Raw genomic sequence first — 14,707 nt, 5'->3', positions numbered from 1 at the left:
TAATTATTGACAGACATAGATTTCTTTACAAAAAATAATATGTGTTAGGAGTATAAAAGTCGAGGAAGAGAATACTTTTAAAAATTAAATTCATGCCAATATTTATTTGTAACTGTCGTAAGTTGGTCATGGTCAAGTAATAACAGTGTTATTGTATTTTCATACGACGTGTGACGTATATACACTGGAAAAGGACATAACAGTATCAATAGTTTTTTGTAGTATACATTTTTAGAATAATCATATTGATTAATGTGGGGAAAATATGAATTTTTATCAATATCATGTCAGTACTGAATTGAAATCGTGGTAATAATTAATGCCATAAAACAAAATTCATGGAGATATTTATTTTTATTGTTATGGTAATTTCGATGTTCGTACAAAAAAGAGGAAATCAATTTATTAGTCTGAGCATAACAATAAATAGGAGCTATTCCATAACGTTACATATGTATAAAGCTCGTTTATTTTGTTACATTGACGTTTCATTAATTCAAACTTTAATAATAATTTATTGTAAGCTACTTTAAAAATGTTTATCATCCTTGTGTATGCCAGGAGCGAGATGATTTGTTTTTTTTTTCGTTTCCAAAATGAACGAGAAAAACGAAAAACTGATTGAAAAAAAAGTATATCTAGTGAAATATAGCTTAGGGTATTTCTTGCACTTGAGCTCGAATTTTATTACATCGGTAGTTTTTATGACCCACTCACTACGCCCGACGGAACACAATGACAATCGTCCATTGTTAAAATGAAAACCAATAAAATAAATGAAAAATAATCTCGCGACAAATTACGTGCTTTATAGTTACTAGAAATTCTATATTGCCAATTATGTCTCTGTAAAACTGGGTAAATAGAGTATTTGAGGTTTTCGTTTGTTCTGATATTTAAATGTCAGCAAAACTGCACTCGTCTAGACTTATCCAGAAAGTAAATTCGTAGTGTTTACAACTACTAACCGCAACCTGTGCTTAAAACCGCAACCAGAAATGCAAATCGTCACAAATGTGCACGTTTCAAGGTGAAATGCCAATTTGTCGATATATTTAACTCTCTTAAATTAACCATAAAATTCAAAAACCGACAGATTCGTGTCTCTGAATTCCTTGGAAAATAACGCCAGCTTTTATCGCACTGGAATCCGCAGGCAAGGCCAGTAATCAGAACTTGCAGTTTTATTTTCCCAACACATGGTTCTTAGATATACCGTTTAATGAAAACCGATCTATTATGTCTATCGGTTACGGTCTGCTGTTTCTTTTTCAGCATAAGTGATAATTGGATTAGTCAGATTCAAAACATGTGCTATACTTGAAAAAAATACCACGTGTATTCTGTTACCATGCACTACATATTTGCATTGAAAAGTGTACTTTTATGTTGATTTTTTTTTTATGATAAAAATAAACTACGGATTTCCCAGTCGTCGCAACTAAATGTCAATAATTAGCAATTAAACGTGTTGTTAATGACCAGGTTTTCTTCATTTAATTTTTAAATGAAATTCTAGCCATGAAGATAAAAGAACTAACGTTAACAACAAGTTGATGTTTACATTTATGTGTATATATTATGTTTATTATTGCATATACTCGTATCTAAAGTCACTTTTTCATGTTAATATCTGATTCTCAAGTCAAGGTATTCACGTTTTCTCGACATTTGATGGCCCCTAGTGTACGAAAAAATGGGTCCCCTGTTTCCGTATGTCGTCTGTGTCGATTTTTATTTAATTAAATTTTATAAGTATTTTAGGAATATGTATTTTGTAGACTGTAAAAGCAATTTGATAACGTCATCACAAAATTTTGCCTAATAAATGCTATTTCAATTTTGTAAAATAACATACTCATGTATGTACTTGCAGTTTATGAATATTCCTTGTAGGCCTCTAGATGTTCTTAAAAAAATCACGATCATTTGTAAAAAAACTTGGCAAGTTTCGATAACTCAGATGGTTGTAGCGTCTTTCTATAACGCTAGTTCTGTCTAACACGAGACTTTTTTAATAACTCATAACAATGTGACAAAAATATTGTTCCACACGGTGGAAGCCCTAACTAAAGTTAAAATATGAATTTTAATATTCTCGTTCCGCCATTTTAGCCATTTTAGGTATGAAACTTCGTGAAAAATCTCATTATTACCACTGAACAAGCCTCAGTGGATTTTAAACTGTTCGTCTCAATTATGTAAAATGTGTTATTCAGCTAGCCTCTGTTATGAATATAATGTAATTAAATATATCAACTTAAAGTCAAGGGACCAAAATTGGTGTATTTTACTCAACTCTGTTTATACATATTGAAAAAATGTTGTTTTATGCCACTGAAATATCACAACAGTGTGCAGAAAATGTAATGAAAAAAATCGAATTTATTCCCAGGTTAATTTATAAAAATTACATTACATGCTTGTCACATGATCAAACCAACATCAGAACATTAGAAATCGTGACCTGGATTACTGTCATGTTTTCTCGACGTTTCGTGAGCCCTAGAGAACAAAAAAATAGGTCCCCCGCTTCCGTTTGTCCGTCATGATTTAAAAACATCGAGGTGGGTTCATAAACCATAAGTTTAGGAGTATGTTATTTTACAAAATTTAAATAGCATTTACTATGCAAAATGTTTGGGTATGGTTATCAAATTGTTGGATGGACTGAGCAGACATATTTTGATTAGCGTTTTACCATCTACACAATATTGCTAAAATACAAATAAACTTCACAATAATCAAACCAATAGTTTCAGAGTTTACGCTTGGAAAGTAAAAAATTAACGTTTTATTTTGTTGGAATTATTTTATTCTAGTCAGTGTTCACTCTATTTTGATTTAAACTGCATTTAAATCAAATTATTTAAATCGAGTCAACCCTATTTTAGTCACCATTGTCTATGATTCGAACGCATTATTTTACGAAAACACACTCTGCTAACTTGTTTATATATTTCTAGTTTTCTCATTTGAAAATATGTATTCTGATTCTGATCAACATTATTTCAGCAAGAATACCTATGTGATTATCGATTTATCACGCTGCCTATAACCTTAAAACATTTACAAGATTTCAAAGCATTCGGTTTTGCAATTTCAAAATTAAATTGTAAAATGTCTTACAATGTTGTTTTTTTTTTCACAAAAACTGGATGTCTAAGGTAAAAACTCAAGACGGATTCATAAACCACAAGTGTAGGAGTTTCTTACTTTATTCTTAGTTTATAAAATTCAAATAATATTATAATAAATTATTGGGATGACATCAAGCCTATTGTGGTGGGGATGATTGACCGCATTTTGGTTAGAATTTTACCGTCTGCACAATATTTCTAAAATGCCTGTAAAATTTGACAACAATCAGTCTAATAGTTCCGATGAATATCTATTTAAAAAAATTGGCACAGTCAACAGACAGACAGACAGATGGAAACTGGAGACCTATTTTGTACTTCCCGAGCGTAAACGAAGAAATTATAGTAATCGAGACCATCAGACGAATGGCCACTTTTATATTTTCTCGACGGTTAATGACCCCTACAGTACGAAAAAAGTAGTCTCCCGTTTCCGTCTGTCTGTCTGCCTGTCTGTCTGGTGTCTGTATCCATTTTTATTAGATACGTAATCTCCGAAACTGCTGGACCGATTATTTCAAATTTTGTGCATATATTAGAAGCATCATGTAGTTGGTTAAATACTAACCAAAATTTTGCTAATCATCCTCACCAACCATTTGATGGCATCGTTTCAAAAAATTCTATGTTTATTTGATTTAATAATAATTCAAATTTGCGTTCCCGTGGCTCAGGGATTGGGGGGTGCTATTGACTCCGGTTCATCCGTTCACCGAAAAGAATCGAGGAATTTCTATGACTTTGTTTGCTAGTTGGTTCTCAAGATATTTAACCGTTTCCATACATTCAAGAGAGCCTGTATAAGGTTATCAAAAAACAAACATTGGATGCCTCGGGGAAAATCTCAAGGCGGATTCATGAGCAAGAACAAGCGTCTCTTTTTTTTATAAAATAAAATTTAACCGCCTCGATGGACTCGATTACAATACTTCGTTGGCTTATGCTCTGGAAGTAAAAATAAACTGTAGATTATAAAATACCAACCAAAATGTGTCTAATAATCACCACTACTTCGACTACGTCGCTTGAAAATGTACATTAAACATTATTATTTCAATTTTATAAAATAGTATCTCCTACAGTTGTGGTTTATGAATTCGCCTTGATTATTAATCACAATGACAAGTGGCATCAAGAACTCTGCCCGCGTGAGTTCGAATCCCATCGTTGACGACATTGAATTTATTTGAATGTTATACCAGAGAACATAGAGAAGAGTCATAGTTTAAATGAAATGACGGTTGAGGACTCCTCGACTTATGTTGGCAACAGTGTTTGTTTCTAACTAGGAATAAATTTAACTACAATAGAAAAAATGCCATAACATTTTTACCGACGCCATTATCCGTGATCTGATACACATCTTAACAGGTTTCGACCATAATTTCTTGCCGTTTCAACTTTCGAATTCTCAGTTTACTCCTATTTATTATTCAATTTTTGGATTTTACAATTTCTCAATTTTTCAATTTTTCGGTTTTCAGTTTTTCTCTTCAATTTTACGATTTTTAAATACATATTTCGATTTTTCAATTGATTGATTTTTCAGGTTTCGATTTTTCAACTTCACTTTTTTTATTTTTCGATTTCTCAATTTTTCAATTTTTTAATTTCTCAGTTTTTGAACATTTCAGTTTTGGGATTTTTCAGTTTACTTATTATTCAATTTTTCGATCTTACGATTTTGCAGGTTTTTGATTTTTCAATTTTCCGATTTTTTTAAGGTTTCGATATTTCGACTTCACTTTTTTGATTTTTCGATTTCTCAGTTTTTCGATTTTTTGGGTTCTCAGTTTTTGGATATTTCAGTTTTGAGATTTTTCAGTTTTTCGATATTTCAGTTTTGGGATTTTTCAATATTTCTGTTCTTCGACTTTCCCATTTTTGACTTCTGGAAAAATCGAAAAAGTAAAAAGTCAACACATCGAAAGACTTTTTACTTTTTCGATTTTTAAATTTTAGATTTTTAAATTTTTTGGTATTTTAATTTTTCAATATTTAAAACCGTAGATTTTTCGATTTCTCGATTTTTCATTTCAGCTCTTCCATATTTCAATTTTTCAAATGTTTCGATTTTTCAACTTCCCGGTTTTAGATTTTCTGTTTTTCATTTGTCGTTTTTTCAAATTTTCGAGTTTTAAATTTTTCAAATTTGGCATTTATAAACTGTCAATTTTTCAATTTACAATTAATCGATGTTTTGATTTTCCCATTTCTTGACTTTCGAGGGTTTCGATATTCCTGTTCTTCAATTTTTCGATTTTTCATTTTTTAGTTTTTTTAAGGTTTCGATATTTCGACTTCACTTTTTGGATTTTTCGATTGCTCAGTTTTTCGACTTTTTAGGTTCTCAGTTTTTGGATATTTCAGATTTCGGATTTTTCAGGTTATTAGATTCTCAGTTTATCATTCATTTTTCAGTTTTTCGATATCTCAGTTTTGGGATTTTTCAATATTTCGATTCTTGGACTGGATTTTTGACTCCTGGATTTTTCGATGTGTCGATTTTCGATTATTTTAATTTTTAGATTTTTCAATTTTTCGATTTTAAATTTTAGATTTTTTAATTTTTAAAATTTTAGATTTTTCGATTTCTCGATTTTTCAGTTCAGTTCTTCGATATTTGAATTTTTCAAGTTTTCGAATTTTTCAAATGTTTCGATTTCTTAATCTTTTGATTTTTTGATTTCCCGGTTTTAGATTTTCTGTTTTTCAATTGTCATTTTGTCAAATGTGCGATTTTTCAATTAATCGATGTTTTGATTTTCCCATTTCTTGACCTTCGAGTGTTTCGATTTTCCTGTTCTTCAATTCTTTAATTTTTTGATTTTCGTGTTTTTGATTTTTCAATTTTTTAAGATTTTTATTTTTTGACTTCACTTTTTGATTTTTCGATTTTTCATTTTTTAGATATTTCAGTTTTAGGATTTTTCAATATTTCAATTCTTCGGCTCTTCTATTTTTGACTTCTGGATTTTTCGATGTGTCCCTACCTTTTTACTTTTTCGATTTTTCGACTTCCTGGTTTTAGATGTTCTGTTTTTCAATTTTTCGATTTGTTAATTTTTCATTCCCGATTTATCGAGATTTGATTGTTCAGGTTTTCGATTTGTTAGTTTTTCAATTTTTTATTTTGGCCTATTTCGATTTCTCAGATTTTCCAGTTTTCCATTTTTTCGTGTTTTGATTTCTCTATTTTTCGATTTTTCGACTTCATCGCTTTTCGATTTCTCGTTCTTTTGATCTTTCAATCTCTCAATTTTTCAATTTTTCGAATTTTTAAGTTTTTTGATTTCTCGATTTATCGAGATTTGGATTTTTCGATATTTTGATTGTCAATTTCTCAATTGTTCGACTTTTCGACTCCACGATTTCTTGATCTTTTGATTTTTCGATTTCTCGGTTTTTCGATGTTTCGATTTGTCAGTTATCCGATTTTTTAAATTTGGAAGTTTCGATCTCTCGATTTTTCGTTATTCGGTTTTTGAATTTTACATTTTATCGATTTCTGATGTTTCACTTTTCGATTTACAGTTCTTCGATATTTCGATTTTTCAATGTTTCGGTTTTAAGATTTTTTTAAGGTTTCGATTTTTCGATTATTTTAATTTTTCATTTTTTTTCCTCACTGTTAATATCATACAGTGTATCGAAAACAACCACAAAACATTTTCCCGAAAAAAATCCATTGGGTTATTACGATTTCAACAATATTCTTAGTTTAAGACGTTTTGCTAGTATAAAACACAAATAAAGAATTAATTCTTAGTTAAACAAAATATGTAAAATCATCTTAATATGTACAAAAAATATTCACTTAGTCGTTATAAAAACCGAGCAAACAATTATATCCCGCAAAATTATAGTCCAAACCAACCAAATCGCTTCTGAACGCTTAGAGTCGACATTGGCTGAGCGCACTCTGGTCTGTAGATCAAACAAGTTCTCAGGCGACGAGTTGTAGTGAAACAAGTGTTTTTATTGGCATCGACTATTTAAATTTGGCGCTTGTCTTTGGCGGTTGAGGACTCCAATGTCAATAAGGGTGGTTTTGCAAAATCAGCATGTATGTCGTATCTATATTAATCTATGGTTACACCTCAGGCACGAGGGAAGTTTAATCAAAGAAATGAAAAATATTTCCAGAACCTACCCTAATCTGAAAACTTTTTCTGCGCCCGTTACCAGATTATTAAATATTCCTCAACTAAAACTAAATTAGATTCTGATGGTTTTGTCGATCCGTATTCCTCTATTACTGAAGCATGCGATTATTAAGAGTAGAAGATATTTTAGTTGTAGTAAAATATTGATAAAACATTTTCCGCTATTAAGATTTTTATGATCGATAAGCATTTTAAATATTACGTTCGCTTGAAACACAAAAGTTGCATTCTTTTCGTGGTGGCAGAAATGACTTTTTTTTGAAAACTCAAATTTATCCCTTCCAAATTATACAAATACCATGTAACCTCAATTACATTGCACAATCTCTCACTGTCCGTCAATCATTTTGTAGTAACGTAACCCAGAAAGCCAAATTGAGGCAAATTCGACATCTCAAAAAAGTCGTCGACCTGATTAACATTTTAAAATCCCGATTACCGCAAGCACTTTTTCCGTGTTTCTCATTACAGTTAACTGACGCTAATAAGGTGAAAAATTTTTATTAAATGGCGGACTTTCCGCTTGATTAATCAACGTTGGTAGAAAAATTTTAATAGATGTTTACAGTAAAAGCACAAAGTCTGTTCAAGCATTTATTCGTTGTATTTAGCAGACAGAACGCAAGAAAGGAGGAAGTGGACTGTGCACAAGTCAGTCAGTCGAGGACTCAGTAAAGGTTTTCATGAATATTAATAGGCTTTCTCAGTAGCCGCGACGATACACCCTCTAGAAACTCGCATTGTATTATTTAAGAAACTTGCAAAGCAAGATTTTTTAGGGTTATATAGTGCACACATTTTAATACATTTGAACTGTTCTGCAGGATTTTGCCAGGTTTGCTTTTTATTTAACAAGTAGTTGATGATTCAGAACTAAAAATTACATAACAAAAAATCGTTGTTAATTTGTGGTTACTATTAGACGTACCAGTCGTCACTATCGCTCACTGATTGAATTTTTCTCCTTACTGTGAAAGCGAAAAAGGCGCACATAAGCTGCAAGAATCAAATTTATATCAGTTTTATAAATGTGGTGAACTTACTTCCAGTGCAGCGAAAACAATAGCAACGAAACCTATAGTTTTAATGTATTCTCCAATCACATCCCGAAAAGCTGTTGCACAACCGGTTTCGAAAGGACGTAAACACGGGTTGTTATCAGAGTTACAACAACTTGTTGGAAAAGTGTTGTTGTAATCAAAATATCCATTAACTCCACAGCATTCAAACTGCAAGAGATGTGTAATAAAACAATGCAGACATGTAGACGTGTAGACATACCTCTTGTTGAAGAACGTAGAACTGTGTTCTATCCTCTTCGAATAACCGCTGCACAGTTTTAGTAACTTCCCTGGAAAATCGGTCAGGATTTTGAACTTTAGTAACCGCCATTATACCAAGCGAAAGTTGTATGGTAAAAAGCCCCATCAAAATACCAGCATACTACAAAAATCTAATGACTGTTTGTCGATAATCTTGATTTTCAATTACAATTTTTAAAAATATAGATTTTTCAAAACAAGCACTGACACATCCAAAAATGCATACTACTAATGCAATTGTGCCCACCGTTACGGATAGAACTCCAAATAAGAAATCACCAAAAATTGATACGCCATTGTTTTTGCTTTGTATATATTCTGCCCCAAAAGCGATTAACACAATAGCGCCGCTCTAAAAAGTCGAATAAGTAAACTTTGACGAGAATTATATTTACTTACAGCGGTGATCAAGTTGGATATGTATATTGCGAGTTTGAGAATTAAAGATGTGAGCCATGACATTTTTGCAGTGTAAACTGGGCTGGTACTCAATACAATGTGTTTAAAATAACAATATCGCCGATAAAATTTGCTATCAGTTAATCTTTATCTGTATCTCCCCTGACGTTAAGTAAAGTGAAAAATAAATACTTTTTAGCGTATTTATGATATAATGAAGGGTTAGTCATAGCTTTAGTTTTGCTTTTTATTGCCAATAAAGTGATTTATTACTGTCCGGGGTAATTCGTTGCATCAGATAAAAATGTATAACGAGGAAGCAAATTTTATAATGACGTTGGAGATAAAAAAAGGATCAATTGAATTCTAATACAAACAATCATCGATCTTCAGGCCGAAAAAATAATTTATTATTGTCTGATGTACCTTTTTTAATTAAATTAAAGCAAACATTTCTTAAGAATTTTAGAGGTCTTATAGGTTTGAGCGAAAATGAAGTTTTCACACAGACGGTTTTACATAAACTAGAGTGAAACATATTTCAGTTGTAATATTTTAATTTAACGAAAAATTAAAGTTGTATAATAGTAAGACTCCGAGAGAAATAATTATTTATGAAACTGAAACAGAGTGGAGTAACCAACATTAAACATCTATACCTAATAAGTGACTTTCGTAGTAAAATTATTATTAAATCTTAAATTAAAATTATACAGTATTCATTTTATTATGCTTAAACATATTTGAATTCAAGAGATAGTCGTCGACACTAAAATTGTTTTTGTTATTACCTATTAGAAACATACGACGGGTTCAAAACCATTAAAGTCTCGGGTTTATCATGAACCTATGATAAGTGATATCTTAAGATGGATTAACTTAAAAATGTACTCGGTTTTTGTCTCTCTTGACAATTTTCCCAAATTTGTGTAGACTATGCTGTTAAAAAAAAAATAGGTAAAGAAGCAAATTCTTATGAGTATGGTGTATAAAAGTATCGATTACGTCAAGAAATACTTTATGAACCTGACAATTACATAAGTAAATAATAATTTGTGTAAATAATTCTATTTAATAATAAATTATTATTATTAAATACAAAAACCGTCATTTATAAATTTTAATAATAATACAAGGTTGGCTCTGGAAAGTGATGCAAAATTTTCATTGTCAGTACAATTAAAACCGACAAATATAACAGAATGAAGTTCAACTAAAGGTTACATGTGTAGTCTTATGTTTTATACATGTGTGACACAGTTGACTTTTTTTTTGTAAAATATGTATGAGTTTTCCAACCTAAAAAAACAAAAGTTAAATGGATTGAATTGTATTGTTGTAAAGTATTGGGCTTACAAAGATCGTACTCAAATCACAATTTTTTTCCACAGTTGAGGAGCAATCATTTTTTTCAAGTGTTCGAAATGCTGGAAAACTAGTGAATTTTTTGTAGGTGGCATAGCAATAAACAAGTACATCTAGTTAGTGCAATGTCTATTATTTTATATTATACATATACAGGCTGTCCAAAAAATGGCGTACCAACTCTCTATGACAGACCTAGGGGCGGAACCTAATAGCAAAATCGATATTTCCTTACAAAAATTTACCATTTTAAACGTCTCTTAAGTTTCTATAAATAAAAAAAATCATCACATTGAGATAGGGCGAGTGGGCGGGGTTTATATTTTGCCTTTTTTTCTTAATATACATAGCCATCTTTTCATAATAAGAAACTTAAAAAATTGTTTACGCAAGGAAATATGGGTTTTGCAATTATGGGGCGGAGCCTAATTGCAAAGGCGATATTTCCTTATACAAATTTTCCATTTTAAATATGTTTTAAATTTCATGTTGTGAAAAGAAGTCTACACATACTAAAATAAAAAGGCGAAATGTAAACCCGCCCACCCGCCCTGTCTCAATTGTGATGATTTTCTTTTATTCGCCCTGAATCAACTTAACTGCAGAATACTTATTTCTTTACAAGAGATTAAAAACATGTTTTTGAGTATCGTGTTGTTCAAAGAATACTATGTATTTTAAGAGAAAATTAAAGCCAAAGATCAAGCCCTGCCCAAATCTACCCTGATCCAAATAGTAATGAAGTTTTCATTCGTTGGCAGACCTAGGGGAGGAGCCTAACTGAAAAATCCATTTTCCTTACAAAAATTTACAATTTTAAACGTGTGTTAAGTTTCTAAGAATAAAAAACTTATCACAATTGACATGGGGTGGGTGGGCGGGCTTTAAATTTTGCCTTATTTTCTTAATGTACATAATATTCTTTGAACAACACGATACTCAAAAACATGTTTTTAATTTCTCGTAGAGAAATAGAGATTTTGCAGTTAAGCTCCGCCCCTTGGTTCACGGCGAATAAAAAAATAATCACAATTGAGAATGGGCGGGCTTACGTTTATGGAGCAGAGAAAAAATAATTTAAAAAATCCTTTTGTCCAAATGTAGAAACTTTTTTTTCAAAATTTCGCCATAATTTAGTTCACTACTTTGTGTTGGGTATCTAAAATCGATTGAACTTTCTAATTTTTGAAACATCTTTCTTGTCTTTATAGATTTTTTAATTTTATAACATTACAAAAATCCTAAATATTTGCTTAGGATGAATCCGACCAAGGTGGCTAAATTTTCACGTTTTTTGATCTATAACTAAATTAATATTTTGTTTTTGTAAGTCAACGTCAAATTGACCTGAATAATTTTTGTGAATTTAATCATGTATCGTTGTTTGGTGCGCATCTTTTTTGAACACCCTGTACATACATGTATGTACAGTATTTACTAAGATGAGACTGACTTTTTCAAATGATGTATACTCCAAGAAAATAGCGGGCGGGTGGGCGAGGCTAGTACTTGCTAAGATAAAATTCATTTTGGCAAATGATACATTCTAAAAAATAGAAAGGTTTTTGCCAAAATCAGTCTTACATTAGAAGGTACTAGCCCCGCCCACCCACCCTCTCCTTTCATAGAGGGTATGTTATCTGCCAAAATCAGTCTTATCTTATCAAGTACTAACCCCGCCCACCCGCCCTCTATTTTCTCAGAGAATGTCATTTGCCAAAATAAGACTTATGTTAACAAGTACTAGCCCCGCCCACCCACCCTTTGTTTTCTCAGGGAGTAGTACTTGCTAAGATAAGTCTTATTTTGGCAAACGCCATATCCTCATATGTATATGTATTTTTTTAATTTTACCAGGCAAAGATAACCTAAAAACTTTTCATCTATTGTACTGCATAAAAAGCTTATATGTATTTTAAAGACAACTTTTTTACAGGCCCGACCTACATCACTTGTTTCTTTATTTTATTTTCAAATTACGAAAATGTAATACATATTACTGTCTTTTCATTTTTAGTTTAAATCAAAATAGTTGTGCTGAACATTGGCTACAATAAAATATTCTCAACAAAATAAAACGCTAATTTTCTTTTGATTGTTTACTTCCCGCTTTTGTTTCCTCGACGTTTGATGACTCCCAGGTATAAAAAATGGGTCCCCGTTTCCGTTTGTCTGTCGTCTCTCGTGTATGTCGATTTTATTACACAAATAATCTCTGATACTATTAGACTGATTCTCATCAAGTTTTATTTGTATTTTAGGAAAATTGTGTAGGTGGTAAAACGATAAACAAAATTTGTCTAATCATCCGCACCAACAATTTGATGTCGTCACCTACAAATTTTGCATAGTAAATTCTATTTAACTTTATAAATATCAATCCTAAACTTGTGTTTTATGAATCTGCCTCGATTTTTTTCAGTTTTACCACTTTGAAGAAGCTACTTTTTATTTTAAGAACACGTATGACGACAAAACATTAATCGAATATATTCAAATAAACTCGGTAAACAAAAAACACTATTACCAATTAGCAACGTAAATGAAAATAAATTCTCTTTATTGCTCAAAACTCGCAAAAACACGATTCAAACATGTCGCTTTTTTTTAAATCATTGGTTTTGATTTTTTTCTAATCCAATTTTTTCAATCCCGATTTTGGAGATCATTTTTAAACGAATTTAAAATCAGTTTTGGACTCGGTAACACTGAAATTTGATATGAATAATGACCTCAACATTTTGTTAATAGCGTTTGTGCAATAAAAAATTCATTGGAATTATTATTAACAATGCAATTATTTTATATATTTAAATAATTAACCATATAAAAAATAGGCCTAAGGTTATTTAGACCTCGCCCCTCGTTTTATTTTTTTCTGTGATAAACTCTGTAACTTCAAATAAAGATATGTGTGGACTGTTAAACTAAAGTACGGGTCTTTACCTGCTTTTTTAAGCATGCTATCCGTAATGCGTATGTTTCGAGTGAGTTTTTCCATAATAAAATTTTGTCATCAACATTTTAGCAACGACACATTGAGTGTAATACTAATAATAACAGTACTGCATTCTCCAATTTTTCGGAAAATTGGATGAAACATTCCGATGACCTTCGCGTTAGTAATAAAATAATGTTTACAAATGAGCTACACAGCTGACTGACTGCGCTCTTCTTATAGTGATAAAAAATGGCATTGTACAATTTAATTTTTTTTTTTTGAAAATTTGAATGTTTAGGGTAAAAACTCAAGGCGGAATCGTAAACTACAAATACAGGAATATGTTGGTTTACAGAATTTATGGAAAAGTTTCACTTGACGTCATCAGCAGTCGTTGGTAGAGATGATTAGATAATTTCGAATAGTGTTTGGCCATGTAAGAATCGTCACAGGCAGACAGACGGGAGCTTGAAACCTATTTTTTGTACTCTAAGGTTCATGAAAGGTCGACAAGACAGAAGATAACCAACTATTCGCCGCTGGAAGTACAAAAAAAGTTATATCCCTTTTTTGTGTTTAAACTCACACCGCCCAGACTTTGAAATACGTTATTTTATCAGTCACTGAAGTAAAAATCATTTTGTCCTATACCAATAAGCAACTGAAAACAAACATTTTTCTTTTCGAATTAATTATAACGGCAATTTTTGCCCGGAATTCGTTTAATTATGACTAATTTTAATACAAGGTATAAAAACTATTGATTGTAGAGTGCAGACCGAAAAATCATTTTGTACCGAACGAGCTCATATATTAGTAATCCGCCTTTATTGTTCTTCCCCGGAAAATAAAATCTGCAAAAATACTCATGTTTCCCGTAGGCGTATAAAAGTTCTTATCTGGATTTCACTTTTTCCATCCCCCAACCTCGTAACCTAAGTACGACGGTAAATTTAAAATGAGCTTCAGCTTTAATTCTTGTGTTTCTTTTCTGTTCAAGTTTCTCACTAACATTAATCGATACTCTGGACTCTTTAGTGGTGTTAGGTGATTTAGAAGAATTCGAACACGCCGTTAAGCTCGTTATAAAGGACGTATCGTTCGACAACGACGTCGTGGTGTCTGTCTTCGAAACGAACATTCGAGTTTTAGGGTGAGTTAACAGCCCTTTAAAAGTCACACAAAAGTTTACGCTGCCACGTTCTAGGGGACTTCTATCAGCTCACATTCTCGCCGATTATTTACAACAGCGAGATGGAATACTGCCATGGTACAAGGGCGAACTACTCAATATGGCCAAAGACGTCGGCTACAGGCTGTTACCGGCTTTTAACACCACCACGGGGATACCCCACTCCAGAGTAAGCCGTTTTA

General features: G+C 31.6%; 2 protein-coding genes across 2 annotated transcripts in view; one reads left to right on the top strand and one right to left on the bottom strand.

Annotated features, from left to right (window-relative positions):
- The window catches only part of LOC135127992 (ER degradation-enhancing alpha-mannosidase-like protein 3), a 52,504-nt gene that overhangs the window by 971 nt on the left and 36,826 nt on the right, over positions 1 to 14,707 (top strand). Inside the window, exons 3-4 of the mRNA XM_064054758.1 lie at positions 14,334 to 14,486; positions 14,541 to 14,694. Of these exons, the coding sequence (XP_063910828.1) occupies positions 14,334 to 14,486; positions 14,541 to 14,694 (307 nt within the window). The remainder of the gene's footprint in view (positions 1 to 14,333; positions 14,487 to 14,540; positions 14,695 to 14,707) is intronic.
- LOC135128423 (CD151 antigen-like) lies at positions 8,123 to 9,115 on the bottom strand. Its single transcript, XM_064055327.1, has 6 exons — positions 9,028 to 9,115; positions 8,798 to 8,980; positions 8,588 to 8,749; positions 8,350 to 8,535; positions 8,235 to 8,302; positions 8,123 to 8,179 (listed from the first exon to the last, which is right to left on the bottom strand). The coding sequence occupies exons 1-6, from the start codon at positions 9,088 to 9,090 to the stop codon at positions 8,155 to 8,157; spliced, it is 687 nt and encodes a 228-aa protein (XP_063911397.1). The 5' UTR covers positions 9,091 to 9,115; the 3' UTR covers positions 8,123 to 8,154.

This window comes from Zophobas morio, unplaced genomic scaffold (genome assembly GCF_036711695.1).
Source record: "Zophobas morio isolate AGI-343-1 ecotype UQ-CSIRO unplaced genomic scaffold, CSIRO_AGI_Zmor_V1 ptg000012l, whole genome shotgun sequence".
Classification (NCBI taxonomy): Eukaryota; Metazoa; Arthropoda; class Insecta; order Coleoptera; family Tenebrionidae; genus Zophobas; species Zophobas morio.
This window is presented reverse-complemented; position numbering and strand designations above follow the sequence as displayed.

Bases quoted from the DNA above. Each gene is read 5' to 3' on its own strand.
- LOC135128423 (XM_064055327.1), bottom strand. From the start codon at position 9,090: ATGTCATGGCTCACATCTTTAATTCTCAAACTCGCAATATACATATCC. The intron at 8,750-8,797 runs GTAATTGAAAAT...AGATTTTTGTAG, and splicing joins AATCTATATTTTTAAAAATT to TATGCTGGTATTTTGATGGG. The intron at 8,180-8,234 runs GTACGTCTAATA...TGTAATTTTTAG, and splicing joins GTGAGCGATAGTGACGACTG to TTCTGAATCATCAACTACTT.